Source organism: Mandrillus leucophaeus, unplaced genomic scaffold, assembly GCF_000951045.1.
Source record: "Mandrillus leucophaeus isolate KB7577 unplaced genomic scaffold, Mleu.le_1.0 Scaffold298, whole genome shotgun sequence".
Taxonomy (NCBI): Eukaryota; Metazoa; Chordata; class Mammalia; order Primates; family Cercopithecidae; genus Mandrillus; species Mandrillus leucophaeus.
This window is the reverse complement of record NW_012103120.1, coordinates 4,214,424-4,238,937: the sequence shown is the minus strand read 5'-3', so window position 1 is coordinate 4,238,937 and position 24,514 is coordinate 4,214,424. Positions and strand designations below refer to the sequence as shown.

Below are 24,514 nucleotides of genomic sequence, written 5' to 3'. Positions count from 1 at the left end.
ATCCCAGCACTTTGGGGGACTGAGGCGGGCAGATCACCTGAGGTCAGCAGTTCGAGACCAGCCTGGCGAACATGGTGAAATCCCTTTTCTACTAAAAATACAAAAAATTATGGGCGTGGTGGCACACGCCTGTAATCCCAGCCACCCGAGAAGCAGAGGTTGCAGTGAGCCGAGATCGTGCCATTGCACTTCAGCTTGGGCAACAAGAGCGAACTACGTCTCAAAAAAAAAAAAAAGACATTTTTCCTTCCTGAGTACATCTGCATTAACACAAAACGATTCAATGCCCTATTTGTTCTGTTTAAGTTTCACTAATGCCAGAGAGTATTTATCTCAATATTTAATTCTTGTTTATGTAGTTTTTATTCATGTACAGTTTTGGGCTGATTCTCAATTACAAAGATGCACATACAGGCTGGGAATGGTGGCTCACACCTGTAATCTCAGCACTTTGGGAGGCTTGAGTCAAGGAGATTTTGAGGCCAGCCTGGGAAACAGCGAGACCCCCATCTCTACAAAACATAATACTTCTCACTCCCAAATCAATCTTTGGAAAACTATAATTTGGGAACTGACCTTACTTTACCACCACCGAACTTTCAAACAGAAAAAAACCTGTGTTTCATAGCTGCAGATACCATCTGAGATTGGTATACATCAAAATGTCAGTGGTTTCTGAATGTGGACGGCCTCCATTATGTTAGTGATATTCTACAGAGTATTTTAGATGTTAGTTATGATGAAATTATAGCTCCTAGCAACCTTATTTAGTAAACAAGTGGCAAAAATTTTAAGACAATACAGACATACTTTGAAAATACTGTGGGCTTGCTTCCAGACCACTGCAATAAAGCAAGTCAGGGGAATTTTTTGGTTTCCTCCTGCATATAAAACTTATGTTTACACTACATTGTAGTCTATTAAGTGTGCAATAGCATTATGTCTTAAAAATACTTTATTGCTAAATAATGCTAATGGTCACTTGAGCCTGAGTCATCTTTTTGTTGGTGGAGGCCCTTGCACTGTTGATGGCTGCTGACTGATCAGGGTTGCTAAAGGTTGGGTGGCTGTGGCAATGTCTTAAAATGACAACAATGAAGTCTGTCGCATCAATTGACTCTTCCGATCACGAAAGATTTATCTCTAGCATGCGATGCTGTTTGGTATAATAGCATTCACCCACATAAGAACTTCTTTCAAAATTGGAGTGCATCTTCTCAAATCCTGCTTTGGTTTTATCAACCAATTTTATTGATATTCGAAAGTCCTTTGTTGTCATTTCAACGATGTTACAGCATCTCTGCTAGAAGTAGATTTCATCTCAAGAAATCACTTTCTTTATCCGTCCATATGAAGCAAATCCTCATCTGTTCAAATTTAATCATGAGACTGCAGCAATTCAGTCATACCTTCAGGCTCCACTTCTAATTCTAGTTATCTAGCTATTTCTACCACATTTGTAGTTACTTCCTCCACTGAAGTCTTAAAGTCAAATCAAGACTCAGTTATCCGTGAGGGTTAGAATAAATTTCTTCCAAATTCCTGTTAATGCTGACATTTTAACATCTTCCCATGAAGCTTGTTCTTAAACGGCATCTAGAATGGTGAATCCTTTTCAGCTATACACTTAAGACTATATTTCTTCTTTTTTCTTTTTTTTCTGAGATGGAGTTTTGCTCTGTTGCCCAGGCTGGAGTGCAGTGGCAGGATCTTGGTGCACTGCAGCCTTCGCCTCCCGGGTTCAGGCAATTCTCTTGCCTCAGCCTCCTGAGTAGCTGGGACTACAGGCACGCATCGCCCCGCCCGGCTAATTTTTGTATTTTTAGTAGAGACGGGGTTTCACCGGGTTGGCCAGAAATGGTCTTGATCTCCTGACCTCGTGATCTGCCCGCCTCGGCCTCCCAAAGTGTTGGGATTACAGGCGTGAGCCACCGCACCTGGCCAAGGATATATGTCCTAAATAATAATATTTGAAATTACTCTTTGATGGATAGGCTGTTGAATGGACGTTGTGTTAGCAGGCATGAAAAACAACATTAACCTCTTTGTACATCTCCATCAGATCTTAGATGCCATCTGCAATAATATTTTGAAAGCAATCTTTTTTTTTTTCCCCCTGAGCAGTGGGTCCAAACAGTGGGCTTAAAATATGCAGTACACTATGATGTAAACAGACATGCTGTCATCCAGGCTTTGTTGTTCCATTTATAAAGCACAGGCAGGGTAGATTCAGCAAATTCTAAGGGTCCTAGGATTTTCAGAATGATAAATGAGCACTGTCTTCCACTTAAAGTGACCAGCTGCATTATCCACTAACGAGAGTTAGCGTGTCCTTTCAAAGCAGGCGTTGACTCTTCCTCTCTAGTTATGAAAGTCCTAGATGGTACCTTCTTCCAATGGAAGGCTGTTTCCTCTACATTGGTCATCTGTTGTTTAGTGTAGCCACCTGCATCAATGATTTTAGCTAGATCTTCTGGGTAACTTGCAGCAGCTTCTACATCAGCACTTGCTGCTTCATTCTGCACTCATGTTACAGAGATGGCTTCTTTCCCTAAATCACAGGAACCAACCTCTGCTAGCTTTCAGTTTTTCTTCTGCAGCTTCATCACCTCTCTTAGCCTTCACAGAATTGAAACGAGGGCCTTGCTCTGCATTAGGCTTTGGCCTAAGGAAATGTTGTGGCTGGTTTGATCTTCTATTCAGACCACTCAAACTTTCTCCCTGTCATCAATAAAGCTGTTTCACTTTCTTATTCATATGTTTAGTGGAGTAGCACTTCTATTTTTCTTCAAGAACTTTTCCTTTGCATTCACAACTTGGCCTACTGTTTGCCTTAAGAGGCCTATTCTAGCTTTCAACATGCCTTCCTCACTAAACTTAATCATTTCTAGGTTTTGATGTAAAATGAGAGGGATGTGACTTTTCCATTCACTTGAACACTCAGAGGCCATTGTGGGGTTATTAACTGACCTAATTTAAATACTGTTGTGTCTCAGCGCATAGGCAGACTTGAAGTGAGCAGAGAGAGACAGGGAATAGGTAACTGGTGAAGGAGTGACACCACACACAGTATTTATCAATTAAGTTCACTGTCTTTTCTGGGTGTGCTCTGTGGTGCCCTAAAACAATTATAGTAGTAACATCGAAGATCACTAATCACAGATCACCATAACAGATATAATGACAAAGTCTGAAATATTGTGAGAATTTACCAGTAAGTGTCACACAGACACGAAGTGAACACATGTTGGAAAAATAGCACCAACAGACTTGCTCAACACAGGGTTGCCACAACCTTCAATTCGCAAAAAATGCAATTGTTTGCAAAGCACAATAAAATGAGGTATGCCTGCATAACACTTACACTACTTGGCTAAAACTAATAGTGATGACAGTCAATACTTGATTTCGAAGAGGTGACAGTTATTCTATAATTTCTGAAAAAGCACCCATTAATATGAGTTTTACAGATTTGTGAAGCTCCGGTCTATGAAAACTCACACCTATGCCAGCAGAGTCAAGGTTTGGTTTTATATTCCAAGGAATATTTCTTGACTGACATTTTCTTGTTTCACAGTGATACTTCTTTAGATTCATCATTCAGGGTGGCCAATGACAACTGGAAGAGTAAGTATGGCTTGACTGGCACTTCTGTATTTTAAACTAATATTTCTAAACTTTAAGCAATGCACAGAGATTTATACCAACATAAACACAAAGACTTAAAATTGTATTTATGTTGTGTTCTTTATCCAACAAATATAAACAAGCTTAATTATAAGAATTGCCTTATTGAAACTTTTAATATAAAACACATACCTCTTGTAAGGTATTAATATCTACTCCATCCCCTTGAATAACTCTAAGATAGGGTGGCAGCAACTTGTAGCCCTTTGAGTTCTCAGTAACAGGAAACTTCTTACCTAAAATCTCTAAAACCTATATGGAAAAATATACATGCAACATAAATAAAGCTGAAAACAAGTATAAGAGCTTTTCAAAGTTAAATGATTTTGCTTTGATAATCGAGAATATAAAAAGTAACTATTTAAAAAATTTTATAACACTATGTATACGCCTTCTAAAATTTGGTCCAAACCCTTTAAAGTACATTAAAAACAAGCATGTTATTTCCTATGAAGTGAATTCACATCATAAAGTGGCTCAAAACAAGTTTTTCCCCTTAGACCTTTCAAATTATACGAATTCAAGAAAAAAAAACCTTAATATTAGATTAAGTACATTTTAAAGAAGTATATAAAGCATTTAACAAACTCATGATTATACTTTTGATTTGGATTTATTCTGCTTGTGCCCAATGACTTTGGTTTTTGTCTGATGTAACTCCAACATGAATCCAGTTCAATCACAAAGTTCAGAGAAACTGTGATAGGCAGACACAGCATCTAGAACCCATAGTCTCTAAGTTCTCCTTTGCTCTTAAAGCCAAATTGCACAATACGCAAACCATCTTACTAACTACTAAAAGTTTTGTACACCAATTTAAAATTTCTCAGATAAACAAAAGAGTAAATACTGACATTCTCTTCCCACAACAATCATTTCCTTTTCCTAAATAAACTGATTAAAGATTCTAACAATGAGAAAATTCCATATTGATGAAATCAGTTTCTCATAACTAGCTGTGTAGAATTTTTATGGGGTAACAGTAAAAATATGAAACCTGTCAAGTTTGCTAAAACCAAATATTGCAGGCTAAGACAAGACCTTCAGATTGGCCTATCATTTAATAGAGTAAGAAAAGACCTCCTTAATTCTGTGTCTCCCTTTCTTAAGGGGTAAGTACTCTATCATTAAGTATCAAACAGTGTGGTCAAGTAGCAAGGCTGCAGTCGAAAGACCTACACTGGATATCTGGCTCCTTATCTTCCATGTTGTGTGACCTTGAGCAAGTTACTTTAACCTTTCTAAGCCTCTGTTTTTTCTTCTATAACAGAGACAGTAATATTTATCATTGTGTTTTTTTGTAGAGATTAAATGGCACATCTTATATAAAGCACCTAAAATATTTTTCTAGTAGTAGGCATCAAATAAGTCTGCTATTATTACTTTTTGAAGAAGATAAACCAAGTCCTTGAACATTAACAACAAAAAGCAACATTGCTACATTATGAATCAACAGTATTTCTAATGAACCTCCACTTGAGTATTTTTGAATTATTTTTATTCCACATCACCCTGTTCCTATTTCTTCTGTGCTAACAACTTCAATGGTCTAGCAGTGACTTATGCTGAAAAAGAAAGAAACTGCAAATAAGTTTGGTGCCCAAATCATAGGATTAATTAAAATGGCAATGCTGTTAATTTTGCAGGTAAGCAGAAAAGAAAATATCTATTCAACTGTCTAACTGACAGTAAAATAATCCGTAACTCTTGGTATCCTTCTGTGCTATTACTGTGTGCCCTCAGGCAAATTTACTACTCTGTCTGGGCTGCAACTCTAAAACAAAGGGGACGGTCCAGACAGCTCTGAAATTGTGTGTAAATGAAAAGTAGTGTTGATGCAACTGGGCTACACAGGCATTCTAATAATCAAGTTACATATGAAAATTTACCTTTAACACAGTGTCAAGAGGGTTTCCAGAATCAGGTCTGATTATTAGTGGTGCCTCTGTACTTCTCGATACAATTAAATGTCTTAGATCCTCACCCCATATTTTCTCACACGCATTATAAATGTCATAGCTATCGCTGACCACAGATACAGGCACTGACGAAAACTGTGTTACAATATGTTCAAAAGCATCTTTTTCATGGTCTTTCCCCCAAGCTGTTATGGTACTAGAAAACAAAATGAAAATACATATTTACTTAGGCAGACACATGATCTATCCCTGAATCACCTTTAACCACATCTCATGTGTGCTATACCAAACCATCAACATCACAGAGGTGAGTGACTTAGTTTAACGAATACACATTGTAAGGCAAATGAATATCTGGGTCAACCACACCTTACCCAGTTAGTTTTTAACACTATTAAGTAGCCTTACTCCTCTTCAACAGTTAAGTTTCTAACCTCTTATTTTCAACCAATTATCTGTGTGTGTGTGTGTGTGTTTTGTACTCCTGAATCTACTCATTTAAAATCAGTCTAACTAAAACGCACTTGCTGAGTGCCCTTTATACTATATGTCAAGATGTCAGAATGACTACATACTCCCATTATTTTGTTAGCACCTGGCTCCCTTCTGTGAATTTTTGAAACTATATACCAATAATAGTACAGACATACTTTTTTTTTTTTTACCTTTCAAAATCTTATACTTAGAGGCAATTATTTATACTATACTATACATACATATAGTCAACTACCTGTTATATCTTCAAATGGCTAGTAATAGGAAGTCATACATTTTGTTTGTAGATTATCTACTATGAATTAATATATGCCCAGGGAATAAGAATTCAAATACTTAGTTTAAGCCAAACATAATTAAGATGGAAAATAAAGTATGAGAGTTTCTACTGGATAAGAATGGTTATAGTGATTTTTGCAATGTCCTTAATTTCAGTTCTTTTTACAGGATAGATTCATATTTAATATGTAATCATAGATTGGGTTTCACTTATTTGAAATACTTGGACCGGAAGTATTCTGAATTTCAAATTTTTTCAGATTTTGGAATATGTGCATTATACTTATCAGTTAAGCATCCCCAGTTCTGAAATCTGAAATGCTCCAATGAGCATTTCCTTTGAGCAAAAAGTTTCAGATTTTGGAGCATTTTGGATTCGGGATGCTCAACCTGTGTAAATATTTGTTAATATATAATGTAAATAATTTTAAAAGATCTCAAACAACTTAATAATTTTGAAAATTACCATTGCATTATGCCAAGCAATTGGTCATTCTCCCTAATTTTCTAGTCTGTCTCTAATCTGTTCTCCTCAGGAAATAATAAAAAGATAGCACATTCATTTATTATAAAGCCCAAGTAGGTATAAGTTTAACTTATAACTGTTTGAAGAGTCAGACTTTATGTCTGAAATTATCACTTTATACAACGTGTGTGTTTTTTTTTAAAGGACTAGAGTTATAACTTTTTCCCATACTGTCAATGGTACACCTGGGGTAGTGCAGCATGTACATTTCAAGATTGTAAAGACTACTACCCAGAATCCAAAATTGAGAGAGAACCTGTTTATATAAAACTCATTAGTGAACACTCTTCTTAACAGCTACAGAGGCTGCCAGTAGCTATGTCAATTCTCTACTTCATGCATCTGTAGGCTAAATGAAAATTAAGATATGACTGAAGAGAAGCTCCTCTTCATATTCAGATCTGCAACCTTCCTCTTTAAAAAGGAGAGAATTAAGATCAGTGAATACCAATACTAGAGAACTTTACAACGTATGAAGTAACTCCTACAGTTAAGGGGTCATTGCTTATAATGTTGTATCAACAAGTCATCTAACAATCTAGTTGTATCATGTCTAGCAATTTTCCTGATGCTTTCTTTCTCTTGACTTCAATGACATCTCCCATGTTTCACCTTTTTTCCCCCTATTTCTATGGTTCCCTTTTCAGTCTTCCCCAGATGCTGTGCTCTCCTTCTTCAATCTAACATGTCAAATGGCAGTATTTCTCATGGTTCTAATTTAGGCACTTGTCTTCTGTAACATCTTGTGTGAAACACTCAAAAGCTTAAAAAAAAAAAAAAAAGTCCCTGCATGAGAGTTTCCAGTATGTGTATCTTAGCCTCTGTTTTTCTTCCGGGCTTTGGATCTACTTTGTTAGATGGAAAGTTGAATATCTTCATCTCAGCGTCCCACAGACACTTGCTCTGGCACCCTCTGTCTAGTCCAATCATAACCTCTATTAGTCTAGTACAGTATTTGATATATGAAGATCATAAATAATCATCAATGAATTCTACCAATGCCATAAATCCTAATTTCAAGCACCAAATTAAATTTGATAACTTTCCAAAGTTTGAGAAAAAAAGCTTCTGTAATTAAGTATTTCTAGGTGCAGATTCGTCTATTAAGAGACATATGATAATGGTAAACCTCTAAATTTATAGAGTTCTCTATTTTAAAGTTATTTTAGATGTTAGCTCATTTATCATCAACGACCTTGTCAGGTTGGAGATGTAAAACTTCAGCTCCTCCTTTTGTTTGGTTGGATGGAGGAAATGAAGAACAGAGAGATAAGTGACTTGAGAGAGGTAAGTGACTTGCCCAAGGCCACCCACTATGTCAGCCGGAAGGTAACCCGGATTTCCCAACTTTCAGTCCAGTCCTCTTTTTGCTATACTATGCTGTTGTTTAAAAGACATTCTATTAAGAACATGTGAAGCATTTGTATATATTAAGGAGTCAAATTTTACAAATGCAATGAATATGAGACCATAAAAATAAAATGGATTTTTATCCCATGCCCACATACAGTATCCTTTTCATTTTGACAAGAAAGTCCTGAAGAAGATAGCCCTAAAGAAGATATTATCTTTGTTCTCCTTATCATGATGTTACTACTTTGAAATAACCATCAGTGAAGAGTCTAATATGTGCGTACTACATTAGAGTTTTAAAAGATGTATATATATCTAAGGTCAAACAAAAAATAACTCTTAAAACTTTTTGACACTCTTATTTTCCCAGTTTCCTAGTCTTGAAAGTTGTTTGTAAAAGGTTCAACAAGGCCTTACTAATACAATGCTCATAAACGTCGGCTGAATCTATTTTCTACTGAGTCCCAACTCAAATCACCAACTAAATCACCAACTTTGAGCAATTTTATCTCCCAAGCCATTGCTCATCTTTACCTATTTCTTTCCATTTATTTAGTATCTTAGTCTGGGCTTCATCACCTTAAGACTGTTGGAATAGCTTCCTATAAAGACTACCTTCTGGTTTTTCCTTTTTTTCAATCCATAGGATAGATATCCTGCTATAAAAAAGTCCCTAAGATATTTATCTCATAACATCACGTCTTTGCTCAAAAATATCAGTGTCTGCTTCCATTTGAAAATGCCTAATTTAGAATAACCTAGCACGACGTGCACATAGTTAACATTCCATGCCAAAATATGAGGGCCCTTTCTAACCTGAACCTGTCTTCTCGGTCTCCCCTATGCTCCCTACAAAACCTGTGTTTCAGCCCTTACTCTCTCAACACATTCACTCTCTCCCTATTCTTGCCCTTTCACCACAATGCTTGACACAAGATAAGCATGCAATAAATATTTACTCAGAGAATGAGTAAGTGCCCAATGTTGGCTATTAAATTTTACTGATCCTTCAAGAAGTGAAGATTTTGCATATTTCTATAAAAGCTTTCTTGATCCTGCTAGTGAAATATGATCCTTCCTTTCCTATAGAAATATGATTCTTCCTCTCCTTCCCTTGCAACACTAAAGCATTTTAATTGTACCTTCTTCCAAGGAGTTAACCAACCAAGCGGACTATTACTAGTGTATTATTCTCATCCTGAGGATAGGGTCAGTTTTTAAAAAATATATATGCCTCAAATAGTAGTACTAATAAAGCTTAGCCTGATTCTAAACTCACTGTTGGTTGTAGCACTCTGCAATTTTAAGTATTAGCAGAACTTAAATATTCCCTAATGATTATAGTAAATAATTTTGTTATAAAAACCAGTGATAAGGTTTGACAAACATTTTAAAAACCTGATTTACTTTCAATAAAGTTAGCTCTAGGACCAGAGCGGCCGCAGTTTAGATTATAATTTTTTTCTTGGGTAACTGGAGATGGTTTAGTGAGAGCAAACAAGGAAGCATAAAAAGAATCTGAACACCCTTTCTTTCCTCAATAGGTCCTGCTTTCTCATCTGCAACTGAAGATACTGTACAGATGATAATTTCTAGGGCAAATATAGATAAGGTCATGTAGGAGGACAGGGAAAAGGCAAAAAGTGGCTGGTACTTACAGTGAGTGCTTCTAAATTTAATGAATAAAATCTATCTACATATGACAATACAGTCATTGAAAAAAAATTCCTTAAAACTTCTATGGCAATATAAGTGTTGGAAAAAAGCTCTTATACTGTTTCTTCTAGGATGGATAAAATTTCTCTACCTCTCTAAGACTAATGTTTACACTTCTGTATAAATACTGAGTTTGGGTTGCTCAAGTTCATGAAGGTTTATTGTAGGTACCTGGCTCTGCAGTTAAGTAAAATGTCACTGAGTTAGACACACACGAGTGAAAACATTAGTAGTTTTAGAAAACAAACAGAATTTTTTTACCTGTGTTCTGCTGCTGGAACAGAGTAGCCTGGAACAGGATCTTTTGTTCCATAATATTTTTTAATTAGAGCAATTCCTGCTACTGTATCTGTTCCTTTGAAGTTAACCAAATGAGCAGATGCTCCTATGCCAGCAGTCTGGAAAATCAATCATAAACCAAAATCCAAAAAAAAAAAAAGAAAAACCCACATTAATAATAAGACCAGGATGCAGTCAACCACATTTAAGGTATATAGCATAGCTCCCATGAGAATCGTCTTTATTCTTAGGAAAGTATTTATCAGCGATAACAGTTCCTAATGACAAAGATTCAGTTTTTCCTAAATATTTAAAAAATCAACTATCTCCTCAAAGAGACCTAGTTAACAGTGTCCCACCCCCACTTTTCATCACTCTCTCTTCCCTTACCCTGCCTTGAGCTTCTTTATGGCATTATTTCACACCTGATATATTTATTATGTCTGTTTCTGTCTATCCATCTGTCCATCCATCTAATATATAAAGGACAGGGACATCTGTTGAAGGACATATCCCATGTACCCTGAACATAGTAGTAGGTACTAAATACATATCTGTTGGTTGAATCTTTGGAATTTCAAAATGTGGCCTACTTAGAACCAAGATCAATCTCAGTAACATCCCCAAAAGTTTATAGCGGTACTCTAATCAACAATCCATACTACATTAAATGAGGTTGGTTTCAGTTACTTACCTCTTGGGAAGAGACTCCTCTGTAGCCAAAATCATGTAACTTGTATTCCAGACCATCTAAGTTACCAGAAGTTTCTAACAAATATTTGGCCAATATTTTCTTCTGCTCTCTAGAATTTGTGGCCACTGTGATTGGATACCAGGACTGAACAAGAATAGTCTGTAGTAACAAAATTAACCACAAATATTAAGACATAAAATACTGCATTCTTTCTGAGGAAAATCCTAGTTTCTTTTTTTTTTTTTGGAGGTATGTCCTGAACTTCCATACTATTAACTAGACACACAACTGCACAGTAGGATGCCTGCCGTGTGCACTCCAGATATAGTACATAGCTCAGCTCTCAAATCAGCAACAAAGAAGATAAGCACACCAGGCCCACATAGCAGAGAACTTCACATTACCAAGTTTCTATACAAAGCTCCAAAGAAGCAAATAATATTTTGAAAGACTATGTGATAAAAGGAAAAATTTTTTACAAGTTTCATTCTGTCATGGATCAACAGTTTATAAAGTACACTGAAACTTGGATGTTGAGGCAATGTCAAATTGCCCCAAGTTTCTAAATGCTTACTCTTCATTTCTGTACTTAATGCGGACTTGGATCAAACAGGGCATGGACCAGCACTGGTCCGTGGACTGCATTTTGATTAGTATTGGTCTAAAGCAGTTGTTCATTTACTCCTCAAGGTAGTCTCAGATCTAATTTTCCCTTGGATTCAATATGACAACTAAATTATATACTTGAGGCACTTTAGCTTACTACTAGAAAATTCTATTTACTGAGTTATGGTTATGTGCTTAGCTTTTATCAAATATATAAGTATTTGATAAAATACTTATGTAAGTTACAGGAAACACTTCTGCTTATGTTGTATAATTAAGGTCACTGTCTACTTTGTAATTCAGTGACTATTAAGTTCCCAAAAGAGAAAATTGAAAGAGTTGCTGGGTTCCTACTTTCTGATGAGAACAGTTCCTTGATTTCCCCTTTTTTCTTGGTTGTCAGGAAGCTCCACAGAAAAGTCTGTCTAATCGCAGCAACCGTAATAATTATCATGGGTTAGAAATTCACTTCTTCATTCTAAGATCATAATTTTCTATTTTCATTTTATAAACCAGATAGTATGTCATTAGAAGCAGCTTCAAATCTGTTTGAAAAAGAGCTGCTAAGATGTCTGTGCTGAACCAAAAAGATATTTATTAACTAAATTTTACAAAGCAAGCTTTTACTGAATACCAGCTAAGTGATACATAAATAAAACAAAAAGATTAACCTTGAACTTGCCAATCTAGTCACCTTTTTAAAAAACCCTGTAGCATTAGACTCCTGTGACTGATTAAATATGGCCTTTGCAGCTCTTCTCATCAAGAGATGGAATCTACTTTCTTATCTCTTGATTCTGTGCTGCCCTTATGACTGGCTTTTGACAAACAGAATGTGGAGAAAGTCATGTGTGACTCCCAAGCCCCAGTTTCAAGATGTTTTGCAGCTTCTACTCTCATTCTCTTAGAACCCCAAGACTACCATGCTCTGAAGAAGCCTCTTACGGAGTGAGACCTGGTAGTCCCAGCTATCTGAGCTGAGGCCCCAGACACGGGAATGAGGCCATTAGAATGTCCAGCCCTGGCTGAACCCTTAGCTAAATGCACATGCGTATGTCTAAGCAAGACCAACAGACGATCATCCAGTCAACCACAGAATCAGGAGAAATAACAGTTGTTTTAAGCCATTAAGTTTTGGGGTAGTTTGTTACACAATAGAAAATTGGTACAATTCTTAAACTCTATAACCAATCACCTCCAACATCTGACCATTCTGCTTCTGAAATTACTCTTTCAATTCCACTGCCAAGGCCCATGATTATCCTACCTTTAATCTTTAGCCTCTCTAATTATTCCTCATATTGCCACTGGTTATCATTCTAAAATAATTTTTTTTTTTTTTTTAGGTTGCATCTTTCCTTAAAAGCCTTTAACAGTCATCTACTGTCCATGGGGCAGGGGTGGAGCTGATTCATACAGAATTTGAGAATCTTCCAGAATCTTGCCTTGTTTACCATCTAAAGGTTTATCTTCTACATTTTTCACTTTTATGCTGTAGTCCCCATAGGACTATTTGTCATCCTAAGAACACTGTGCCTTCTCCTTATTAAAAGCTTATTTTCCATTTCATGATTCCTTTAGACAGAATTACCTATTTTCTGCTGCCAACTTGCACTAATTCTTAATGATATTAGTGATTAGTTCAGAATGGATCGTCACCTCTCCCTCAAAGGCCCTTTAAGTGAGACATCTTACTCTAACTTCTGTGCCCAGCATTTTTTTGGGTACACAGCTGGTACTTAAATCAATATTCACTTGTTGAATTTAAGTCAATCAGCTCTTACATTTAATTCAACTCAAATACTGATATTATCTAGGAGTATGAGAAAGATATAAAACATAATGTGAAAAACTCTAGTTGAGTTATAAAGGTAGAAGATTGACCTTACCCCTCGAAAAATGCCAGGGAAGGAGAGAAATAACTATGAGACACAGTGATCCTTCACATCACCGTTTCCTTTCCATAGTCCAACAAAATCAGCTTAAATTATACTCTTAATAAAATCACTCCCCTTTTAAAAAGATCACTGTAGGTGTAAGCAAGGGAAAAAAAGGCAAGTTAGTTTGGGTTAATCCAAGGTCTAATAAAGTAGGCCTTGTTGGAAACTTTTCCAAAATAGCAATTTGCCCACACAAATCAAAATTATTAGTTGAAACTAAGACTAAAAGAAGTAAACCTGTAAATTTCCTTCCAGAAGTGTTATTACAATGCTACCATGCAGGATGCAGGATAAAGGCTTTAAAGAATGAGAAATGGGATGGTACAGCAGAAAGGGCACTGCACCTACTCTGTTCACCAGTCCATCTCTCAGGATGCAATTTCCCCATCTGTGAAATGACATTTGGTCAGTATAATCGTTTTTAAAATCAACTTTCCTTTTCTTCTTAATAGTAGAAAGGTCTTGTTTTGCTTTTTGGTGGAAGAAAGGGATAAGTTTAGCCCACTATGCTGGTTCCTCAGCCCCTTTGTAAGCCTGAGACACCTCTGCAGAACTCCTAGGTGCTCTTAAAATTGTTATGAAATGTGAGAGGACTAAGGTTTCTTCTGGCACCAATATTGAAATAAAGCAACTCAATTTCAGTATTTTAGAATTCTGTGTGCTACTAACAGGTGAATAACAATCAATAGTTATTAATAACTGAAAATACAGTGGGAAAGAAAACTGAAAGAAATACTATTTGATGCTATTACTGAAAATGTTTTAAATCAAGATCTGTTTAAAGAATATTTTCAAATTTGAAAATAACAAGTTTGTTGGGGATGGGAACAGATTTCAAATACAAGGTGGTAAACTTAAGGTTGGGGATTGATAAGAGTAGGATGAATTTCCTCTGTCCCCACAAGAGATGCAAAATATCTATGAAGAAGTCTATTCTGGAGATCTGATATGCAGAATAAACACATTTTAAAAAATAGGATCTGTCAGAAACTACAATAAGGGATAGACAGTATCAGACTATAAGTTTTTATGCTTTAGCTATAAATGCCTATTTAGGACGGAAATAACTTAATATATATTAGTATAAAAAAGGTAAACTCAATATAAATTGTTTCAGGTTATAAGCAAAAAAAAGCAAGGGTCTATGTACTACTAAAAAAACAGTATCGAACAGTCCCATACTAGATTTATGTTTAATAACTTTTAAAAATATTTATGTATTTGGTAAACTGCTTTAAAATAATTGATTTTTTTTTTTTTTTTACTTTATGGTTTCCTAGTCGGATACACCAAAAATAAGTTTTTTATTAAAAATTTATTTAAATGTTTTAAAAATTTTATTTTAAAAAATTTACTTTTAAGGCCAAAGAAAACTGTACAAGGAAGCAAGGTGAAATGATATCTAATTCTCTACTTCCATAAATATCTGCTTTAGGAAAGTTTAATTAGACATAAGGAAGAGTACTTACTGACTAAATCCCCAGTCAGACAACTAAAAAGAACAATATGAAAAAGGTTAATCCATAGATGACAAATTTTCTAAGTTAAGTTTACCTGGTTGGGATCTTTGGCATTTAAGGTAAAAGGCTAGCCTAGATGACACGAACAACTCTTCTACTCTTGTGTTTTTGTAACACCATCCCCTCAAAATCAAATATTTGCCAGTACAAACACTATTTACAGCTCTACAGAAACCAGTAAAATATATTCTCTTTTACGGTTCACAGTTAATAGTTTTAGTATATGGTATAGACTATTTAAAACCTTTATTTAACTGTACCTATTTTTTTTTAGTCTATTATTAGTTAATGGCCCATCAAAACTCTATTAATTTTCTGTCAACTTAGCAAAATGTGTTTCAAACATATTCTTGGACCTCTTATATTTCAATGTTTTTTCAATTTTTTAAGTGAGCCTCAAATGTACTATTTTACAATATAATAGCAAATAGCAAATTACTTTAACCAACAAACTAATTAGTCAGTTCTAAGAACTAAGTAAATGCCACCAGATAGTAAGGTGTTATTTCTATAGTTACTTTCGAGGGTATATTTCCTCTCACAGATTAAATCTATGATTAAACTGTTCAGAAGTCAAGTAGAGTATTATTATCAAAACTCTGACCATGTGAAAACATATGACTACTTAGGTATATATGCAAGAAAAACAAAAAAAGGCTTGCAGTATAAACCCGAAGCCCAAAATGTACCCTTCCTGAGAAATTAAACAATATGAATAGCAACTCTTGTTTATATTTAGATGAGACACTGAAAAGTAACAGATGGTAGATCCCAGGACCTAAACTGATTAGAGAAAAATGAAGAAAGTAGTTACTAAAAGTTGGAACAAAGTTCCTTTAGTCTAACTTGAACATTTATCATTCATTGAATGTTGTAAGTTACTAGAAATGCTGTTATAAGTTTGCTCTAAGATAATACACATTTAAAATGGCAATGAATTAGATGAAAGGATAAGTTTTAAGCCAACTAAGTTTTGAAAACAATCACTCTCAATAATTTGATTTAAACAAAATCTCAGAACATTCTATTCTACTAGAAGAAACCTTAAAGATTAGTCTGTCATTTTAGAGATGAGGAAATTGAAGCCTGGAAAGGTTAAGTAAATTATAGGAGATTATATATATAGCTTTATTAGTAACAAATTCTAAACTGTAATCTCAGTTCAATGGTCTTTATTCAATTAATGTTAAATAAGAATTAAAAAAACAAAAAAGCAATTTACCTCAATCCAATTTGTAAGCCAGTAACACTCTGGATCTGTGTTTTCCACCGTGAAGAGAACATTTCCTCTGGGAATGACAGAGCCCTCAGGAACAGCTTTTACTTCTATTGGAAGATGCCCATCATATTTCTGGCAGGAGAAAATGATAAATTTATTTATTCAACAGATGACACTCAATTACCTGCTGTTTTACTAAAGGTTCTTTACATTTTATAGAATCTAAATTTACTGTCATTGAAATTGCAATTGTAGATGTTACCGTAATCTAGTCAGAATGTCCTTATCCTTCTAAAAAGTAGTTAAAATTATTAACATAGGTACTGATATTGTTAAGTTTAATGATGCCATGTGCTTCTGCTAAGAACATTTATCACTACAAGTGACAGAAAATTCCAAACTGATCAAAACAAAACTGTTGCTTTTTCCCTGCTCTTTCAGAAAACGAAAAAGGATGCGTTTATTCCAACATATTCTAAAAGTATTCCAAGAACACTATCTTTATTTTAAATTCGTCATTTTCACAAAATAAAGGCTGCAGACTGAAAGATAAAGGACGGCTATTAAAGAACAAAAGAAAACAAAACGAGAGAGAAGAAGAGCTAGGGAAATCCCTGCAGAAGAAACAAAATAGGTTCCCCCTCTTTATTCTGGTGGTGGATATGAAACTATGAGACAGACCAAACGCAGAATCTTGGCAATTAACACTCAAGTCTGACTTAACTGACTTCCTCTTAATGCAATAATTGCCTCCAAAATTAAAAATTAGGCTGAAGATTATTTGTTATGTGACACTGTGCCTTTTAAAGCTAAAAGCTGTACCTAACTATTCACTAGGAAGGAAAGCTGCTTCAGAAATCCTGATAATTTATTTATGTGATTTGGGACAAGGTAATTAAATAAAAGAAAAATCTGTTTAAAAGAAGCACTGGAGGCACAGTGTACAGCAAAAAGAACATTGCCCTACAGGTTCTAGTTTGGACTCAAAAGCACTGGGGAGACCTTGGGCAAGTCACTTGCCATCTCTAGGTCTCAGATTCTGTTTGTAAAATGGGGTTAGACCAGATTATCTCTAGAGAACCTTTAGTTCCCCAAGATTTTCTGATCATATAATCAAACGACTTACTGCCCTGGCCACTGGACAGTATAGTAATAAGCATAGCACATAAACTTATTACTGTACTTATGCTTACAACAAACCTCATAGAAGAGAAATGGAGCAAGTGCAGGTGATAGCTCACAGATTCTACTGACCTTATTTAAGATTCGGGAAAAGTGCAGCGCAGAGTGCTTACCTGGCTTTTTCAAGACCCATAAGTACCAAATAGTATAGCTCAGTATTGTCATATAGGCATGAAAGTTAAAGTATTTCTAATTATTCTATGTTTGACAGTCTGTTCAATGTAAGAAACTTTCGTTTGTGAGACTTAAAGTAACACTCAACATCAAGATACACCAAGAGATTCCATTCCCAACTGATCACTGTAATAAAAGGAAACCACCACGGGATATTCAACTCTTATATTACCATGTCTTTGAGTGCCTTGATATCTAAGCAATAAATTCAAACATACTAGATATAAATATAATACAGTCAAGACTACTAAAAATCAACTTTCTGGATCAGCACCAAGCCATTCTCACTATTCAGTGAGAAACTTCCCAGAACTGTGTGTAGTGATAGACTCACAGCATCTATTTTCAGTCAAGAAAACAGATCTACATTTTGAAACTGCCAAATAACCATGCTCTTTCCTACCTATAGTGTATTTTCAAGAATGAATTCTTTCTCAAAAATGTTATTTAAGTTATAATTCATTTTTATTAATTAGACTTGCTGTAGATTCTATATGCTAATGATGTAACATGGGGAATGTGGGGAGAGGGATAACATGTCAACCTTAACTTTTCAAAAGGATGTCTAAAATAGTCATTATATTCAGATCACAAACAAAAAAGAACTGTAATGATACTCTAATCTCCTATTCAATTCTGGCTGGGGATAGTGGCTCACACCTGTAATCCCAGCACTTTGGGAGGCCAAGGTGGGCAGATTACTTGAAGTCAGGAGTTCGCGACCAGCCTGGCCAACATGGTAAAACCCCATCTCTAGTAAAAATACAAAAATTAGCCAGGCGTGGTGGTGTGTGCCTGTAGTCCCAGCTACTCAGGAGGCTACGGCAGCAGAATAGCTTGAACCTAGGAAGCGGAGGTTGCAGTGAGCCAAGATTGTGCCACACTGCACTCCAGCCTGGGTGACAGAGTGAGACTTTGTCTCAAAAAAAAATAAAAATAAAACAGAAACAAATTCTTTTGCAAGAAGTTTTGAACTAAAAGAAAAACCAAAACAGACCAAAACATGAAACCATCTTTTACCTCAAGAATGTAGTTCCATCCCTTTTCATTAAAGACATCATCTTGGAAATGTTCTTTGTAGACCTCTTTGGCTTCCTGGATTTTCTCTTTGGTTACTACTTTACCTAAAAGAATATACACATCCTGTTTACATTTCTAAAGGTGCATTCTGTGAGTTGCTGAACTATCATAGAATTAATAACTTTGGCTATTTCACCCATTCTATGGATTAAAAATACAACTAAGAGGTTAAATGACTCACCCAGAATCAACAGCAGAGTCAGAAAAGGAGTTTGTACTTCTAATCACTCAAAGTATAAATGTTAATTTATTATAAAAGCAGATGTGCAATAGAAAAAACTATTACTTGCATAGCTTTTAAAAATTATATTAATTTTTTCTCTCGATTAATTTTGGTACTTTTCAACTCTGAGATGACTCAAAAGCTTCTTACATCCAAATGAACCTTCTCACTTCGTTCGTAAAGAATGTGGCATCTTCAGGGTTGATAAGCCAGTAATTTCCACGATTACTAAATGTTTGCCCCCACAAACAACACACTTTTAATTAACTTTTCTTATCCGTAAATGAGGATAAAGTCGAGTACCCACTTATATGATGGTTGTGAGAACAAAATGAGTTAAGACATATGAACCACTTACAATAATGCTGGCCTAGAATAGGTAATCAATACATTTTAGTTATAATTAATAATAATATTTTACAAAGTTCTTAAGTTGTATGGCTAAATTAAAGTGTGCTATCAGTCTCTGGTAACTTAATACAAGTTAACTAGTAAACTCATTTGAAACATCTTGGGGCCAGGCATGGTGGCTCATGTCTGTAATCCCAGCATTTTGGGAGGCCAAGGCAGGCAGATCACTTGAGAACTCAAAAGTTTGAGAGGACCCTGGCCCACATGGTGAAACCCTGTCTCTACAAAAAATACAAAAAGTAGCCAGGCATGGTGGTGTGAGCCTGTGGTCCCAGTTACTTGAGAGGCCGAGCAGGGAGGATCGCTGGAGCCTGGGAGACGGAGGCTGTAGACAGCCAAGATTGCGCCACCGCACTCCAGCCTGGGTGACTGAGTGAGACCCTGTCTAAAAAAAACAAAACAAAAAAACTTTTGTATTAACTTTGGTATTCTTGCCACTAATAATTACTTCTGATATCTAGCTAGGTTTTCAGTAGTATAAGACTATCTGAACTGCCTAATCTTAAAAGAGTCAATATTATAGAAAAGAGTTATTTGCCTAAAATTCAGCTTACTCTGTATTCAATTCTGAAATTATGTTTAATTCAAAAGGTTAGAGATAAACTTTTCCAACATGTATAATGTGTTTGGGAACTGTTTTCCCCCTAGAAATACCATTACAAAAATGGATTAGAAATGGCCTTTCAAATAAGAAAGCACAGAAATTGTTTGGGGGATTTTTGTTTTAATATGCATTTGCAACTAAGTCCAGAGACACAGGTAGTTTTTAAAAACGGGTTTTTTAAAAAAAACTGGCTAATATAAAAACATTCTAATTATGATTGCTACCATAATTCAAAAGGAGTTTCCAGTTCAGTAACAAATCCTTTACTTTGAATTAATGACTAAAGTATAAGAAACCAGATTAGCCTCCAAAAATTACCGACTTTTCTAAACTCATTTCAAAACTTTTATTTCGGCCAGGCACGGTGGCTCATGCCTGTAATCACAGCACTTTGGGAGGTGGAGACGGGTGGATCACTTGAGGTCGGAAGATCAAGACCAGCCTAACCAACATGGAGAAACCCCATCTCTACTAAAAATACAAAATTAGCTGGGTGTGGTGGGGCATGCCTGTAATCCCAGCTACTCGGGAGGCTGAGGCAGGAGAATTGCTTGAATCCACGAGGTGGAGGTTGCAGTGAGCTGAGACTGTGCCATTGCACTCCAGCCTGGGCAACAAGAGCAAAACTCGGTTTCCAAAAAAACAAAAAACCTTTTATTTCAGAAAACTTTTCTCATACTTAGAACATTAAACACAAACACACCAAATTATAAGATTTAATGCATCCAAATTAATAGATTTGTTAGAGTAATAAGCAGTGTTTAAAATATACTAGGAAAAGTAGTACCTTTTAAGTACTTATTAAGAATGTACTGCAACCCATAAAATACTGTTTCCTCGTATTTCACCTTCCTTAATTTGGAGTTTTCTGTCTTCTTTTCACGGCATTCAAAGTAGGAATAAACTTTGCTTGTGTTGGGTGGATACTGTTTATAGTGAGTAACCTATGTAAAGAAAAACACTTCTGTTAGAAAACACCGATGAGCAGACTATAAATCACAACAGAAAAGGCTTGAAATTACTCCAAAACCAGAGAAACTATACTTCTTGTTTGCTATTAACCAGTTTCTTTCCCTGGCTATATCAAACAAAAAATAAGTATCTTACTAAGATATTTTCATAGTTCAGTATCTTAAAACCACAGGAGAGCATTAAATCTTACATACAAGCACATTAAACCTACTACAAGGCCTCTAGGTTGGAAAAGTATTTCATTTGGTTTTGGGGAACAGTCCCTTCATTCAGGCGAAGAGAGAGAGAAGCAGCTGCCTAATGGGCAAAAGAATGAACTGAAAGACAGCAGAATTTGGTACTATTAATATCTCAATGCAATATGTTCCAAAAGTCAATGACTTATCATGACTACCTTACTTGTATATAGTGACACTATGAAAACCTGGATGACAGCAACAGCAGCGGCAGCAAAGGAAAAAAAATCCTGTTTTGTAATCTCTTTTTCTCAAATCACCCACCTAATTGGAAAATAAATTCTTATACAATGAAACATCAAATCCTTGCGAGTTTAAAATATGAGAGGTCTTCCTTAAGCACAAAATTCTTTTCCATGAACTTGGGTAAGAGCCACTACGTAAAAAATTTATCTACTTTTGTTTTAAGAAAAAGCAAAAAGTGAGTGTTCATTATACTTTGAATTTATTTCCATGTTTTAACCATATTAAAACATTTTACCAATAAAAAATAAAGTGGAAGAATAATGTGTATTTTCCCAATTTCAAGACTAAGAATAATAGTGCCTTAAGGTATAGGGTGACTCATGGCAATGGTGGAATAAATCTTTGCAGACCATTTTTCATGAGTGATCACTGTGAACATAAACCATTTTTCCTGTTTAGCTTTGATCTCAAGTTTAGGAAAGTCAATGCTGTCTTTGGGTACACAGTCTCAATCTCAGTAAAACTTGGCTCTATCCTCAAGAATCTTCATAGCTTAGTACAAGAATCCTAAGACGAATATATTCCCATTGATGTTTCTGAATGAATGTGCTGTTTCCTTGCCAATGGTAGCATACTTGCAATTCTACAAAAATAGCCCCTAATGCAGCACACAGACAACCTTGGAGGTAAATCTTTATAGTAACAGGTGATCTGAGAGTTTAAGTCAAGCACGAGACCAGGAGCTTTCTGTTTTCCTCAGGTATAATAGATAGCAGTACACTAAAAGGTACAGGGAAGTCTCATCAAAACTTGGAAGTATATGTCAGGGCTTATTAAGGTTAGAATCCAGGGGCTGATCCCACTTTAATAAAATTTAAGAAGTAGCTAAGCAAGGTAGCTAATACAGAATCTACAGCAATGAAATTTATGTCAATTCACTAAAATGCAAAAACAAATATATTTACGAATGAGTCTGTAGTAATAAATATGACCACTACTTCAACTACTTATGAAACTGAAGAAAAAGACACCTCTACCTAAAAACACACCCAAGATGTATCTAAAAATTAAAATATCCAGTTTACAATGTAAATAACTCCAACTTCTTTAGTGGGACTAAGTAGTGAGGTAGAAGAAAAGCACACATGATGAAGTAAAACTTGAAAAAAGGTGTGGATCTTATAGCACAAGTTTCTAAGTCTGATTCATAGTTTTATTTCTCAATAGTTTGACCCTTACTGTTCAGATACTTAATGGTGCATTCTATATCAGATTTAAAATTACTAGAAGGCAAGTTATTTTCTTTTTCTGAGAAAATGAAGAGTCAAATCTAAATGGAAATGTCTCTAAGCTATTTAACTCCATAACTCCGTCTAAAAGTATACTAAAAATTTTCCTTTATACAAATACAGCTCCAATTCTGGACAATAATTAAATATTTACAATTTTAAAGCTTCCGCTATGTTCTCTAATTACAGTACTTTAAAACCTACCTTTACTTAGAATGCCTTCTCTGAAAACAAATATTTAAAATACAAAACTGTCTAAACTGCTTCATTAGAAACAAAGTATGAACTCTAAAAATCTTTGGAGAACCTTAAGAGTATTGTTTTAGAATACAGCCAACGAATCTAAGTTATCTAGGCAAACTTGCAGATAATTAGCCAAGAAACACCATTTATTAACCATCTACTAACACTTAACAAGTTTACAAAAGAATACAGAGCATGTTTAGGTCTACTTATAGAGGCATATGTACATGTTGTTTAATGGGAAAATGTTTTTAAAGCAGAGCTTTTTAAGAAAATATTTCTAACAATATACTCAAAAGGATTTATAATGATTCTAGTTTTGCTAGTTTACTGTCCTCTTCATTTCACTTTCTCCTAAACAGGCCATTTTGAATCTTCACCAGAACATGGAATAATATAGCATAAATTCAAATCAACTGTTATTTTATAAATACTTCATTCACAAATACATATTCGGTACCTACTTCAGACACCAAGGATGAGAAAGAAAACAGACTGACATGGTCTCTATTTTCACAGGACTAATAAGTGCTGAAGAAGGAAGAAAAAAAATACATAAACCAAGTAATTTCAGATCAAGATAGATGCTATGAAAATGTAAGAGAATGATGGGCTAGAGGGGACCAAGAAGACTTCTTTGAGAAGGTGACATATGAGCAAGACCTAAATGACAAGGGGACAGGAAATGCTTTGGCATAAGGGACAGAACAGAAGGCAGGCCAGTGTGGTAGGTACTTAAAAGTATGGTGGCAGGGTGGGCACAGTAAGTACACAATAAGGTCAGAGGTAGGCAGAAAAGAGATCATGTAAGGCTTACAGGCTACCCCAAGGAGCCTGGATTTTATGCCAAGTGCAATGGAAAGCCATTATGCTTTAAGCTGGGGTGAATATGACATGATTCACCTTTTAAAAGGATCAGCCTGGTGGTGGGGTGGATAAGAATGGATTATAGGGTGACTAAAGAGTGCAGGAGTTAGGGGCTATTAGGTTAGATAGGAGAATTCGCCCAGTGTTTTTGGAGGTAAAGGGGAACTAGGCTGGTAAATTGGATGTGGAACATAATGAGGGGGAAGAATTAATACAGCCTACATTTTTGGTTTGAGCAACTGCATTAATAATAGTGCCATTTATGGAGATGGGGAAGGCTGTCAAATGGTAGGGAAATGAAGTGCTGAATTTTAAATGTTAAGTAATACCAACAAAAAGTTTCATAGTCTTCTAAAGTAAACACAAAAAGAAAGCTCTTAAATCATGTTAACTTTTTAGCACTGACTTGACTTCTATTACTAAAGAAAATGGTTCTGCAATAAATACAAAATTATTCAGCAGATGTAAACAAAACAAAATACCTAATAAGATCCTAGCAAACCTTACCAGTGAAAATGCTTCCTAAACTGGCATGGCCCTCCTGCTGCTAAAAGACCACCTGAACATCAATACATATGTGGTAAAGAACTGGCTGGGCACGGTGGCTCATGCCTGTAATCCCAGCACTTTGGGAGGCCAAGACAGGTGGATCATGAGGTCGGGAGATTGAGACCATCCTGGCTAACACGGTGAAACCCTGTCTCTACTAAAATACAAAAAACTAGCCAGGTGTGGTGGCACGTGCTTTTAGTACCAGCTACTCAGGAGGCTGAGGCAGGAGAATCGCTTGAACTCGGGAGGTGGAAGTTGTAGT

General features: G+C 35.5%; 1 protein-coding gene across 1 annotated transcript in view; it reads right to left on the bottom strand.

Moving 5' to 3' along the window:
• Positions 1 to 24,514, bottom strand: part of NAMPT (nicotinamide phosphoribosyltransferase) — a 35,472-nt gene that overhangs the window by 5,719 nt on the left and 5,239 nt on the right. The window contains exons 4-10 of the mRNA XM_011986391.1: positions 20,695 to 20,851; positions 18,610 to 18,713; positions 16,237 to 16,365; positions 10,949 to 11,107; positions 10,237 to 10,373; positions 5,577 to 5,802; positions 3,820 to 3,939 (exon numbers count right to left, since the gene is read on the bottom strand). Coding sequence (XP_011841781.1) covers positions 3,820 to 3,939; positions 5,577 to 5,802; positions 10,237 to 10,373; positions 10,949 to 11,107; positions 16,237 to 16,365; positions 18,610 to 18,713; positions 20,695 to 20,851 — 1,032 coding nt within the window. The remainder of the gene's footprint in view (positions 1 to 3,819; positions 3,940 to 5,576; positions 5,803 to 10,236; positions 10,374 to 10,948; positions 11,108 to 16,236; positions 16,366 to 18,609; positions 18,714 to 20,694; positions 20,852 to 24,514) is intronic.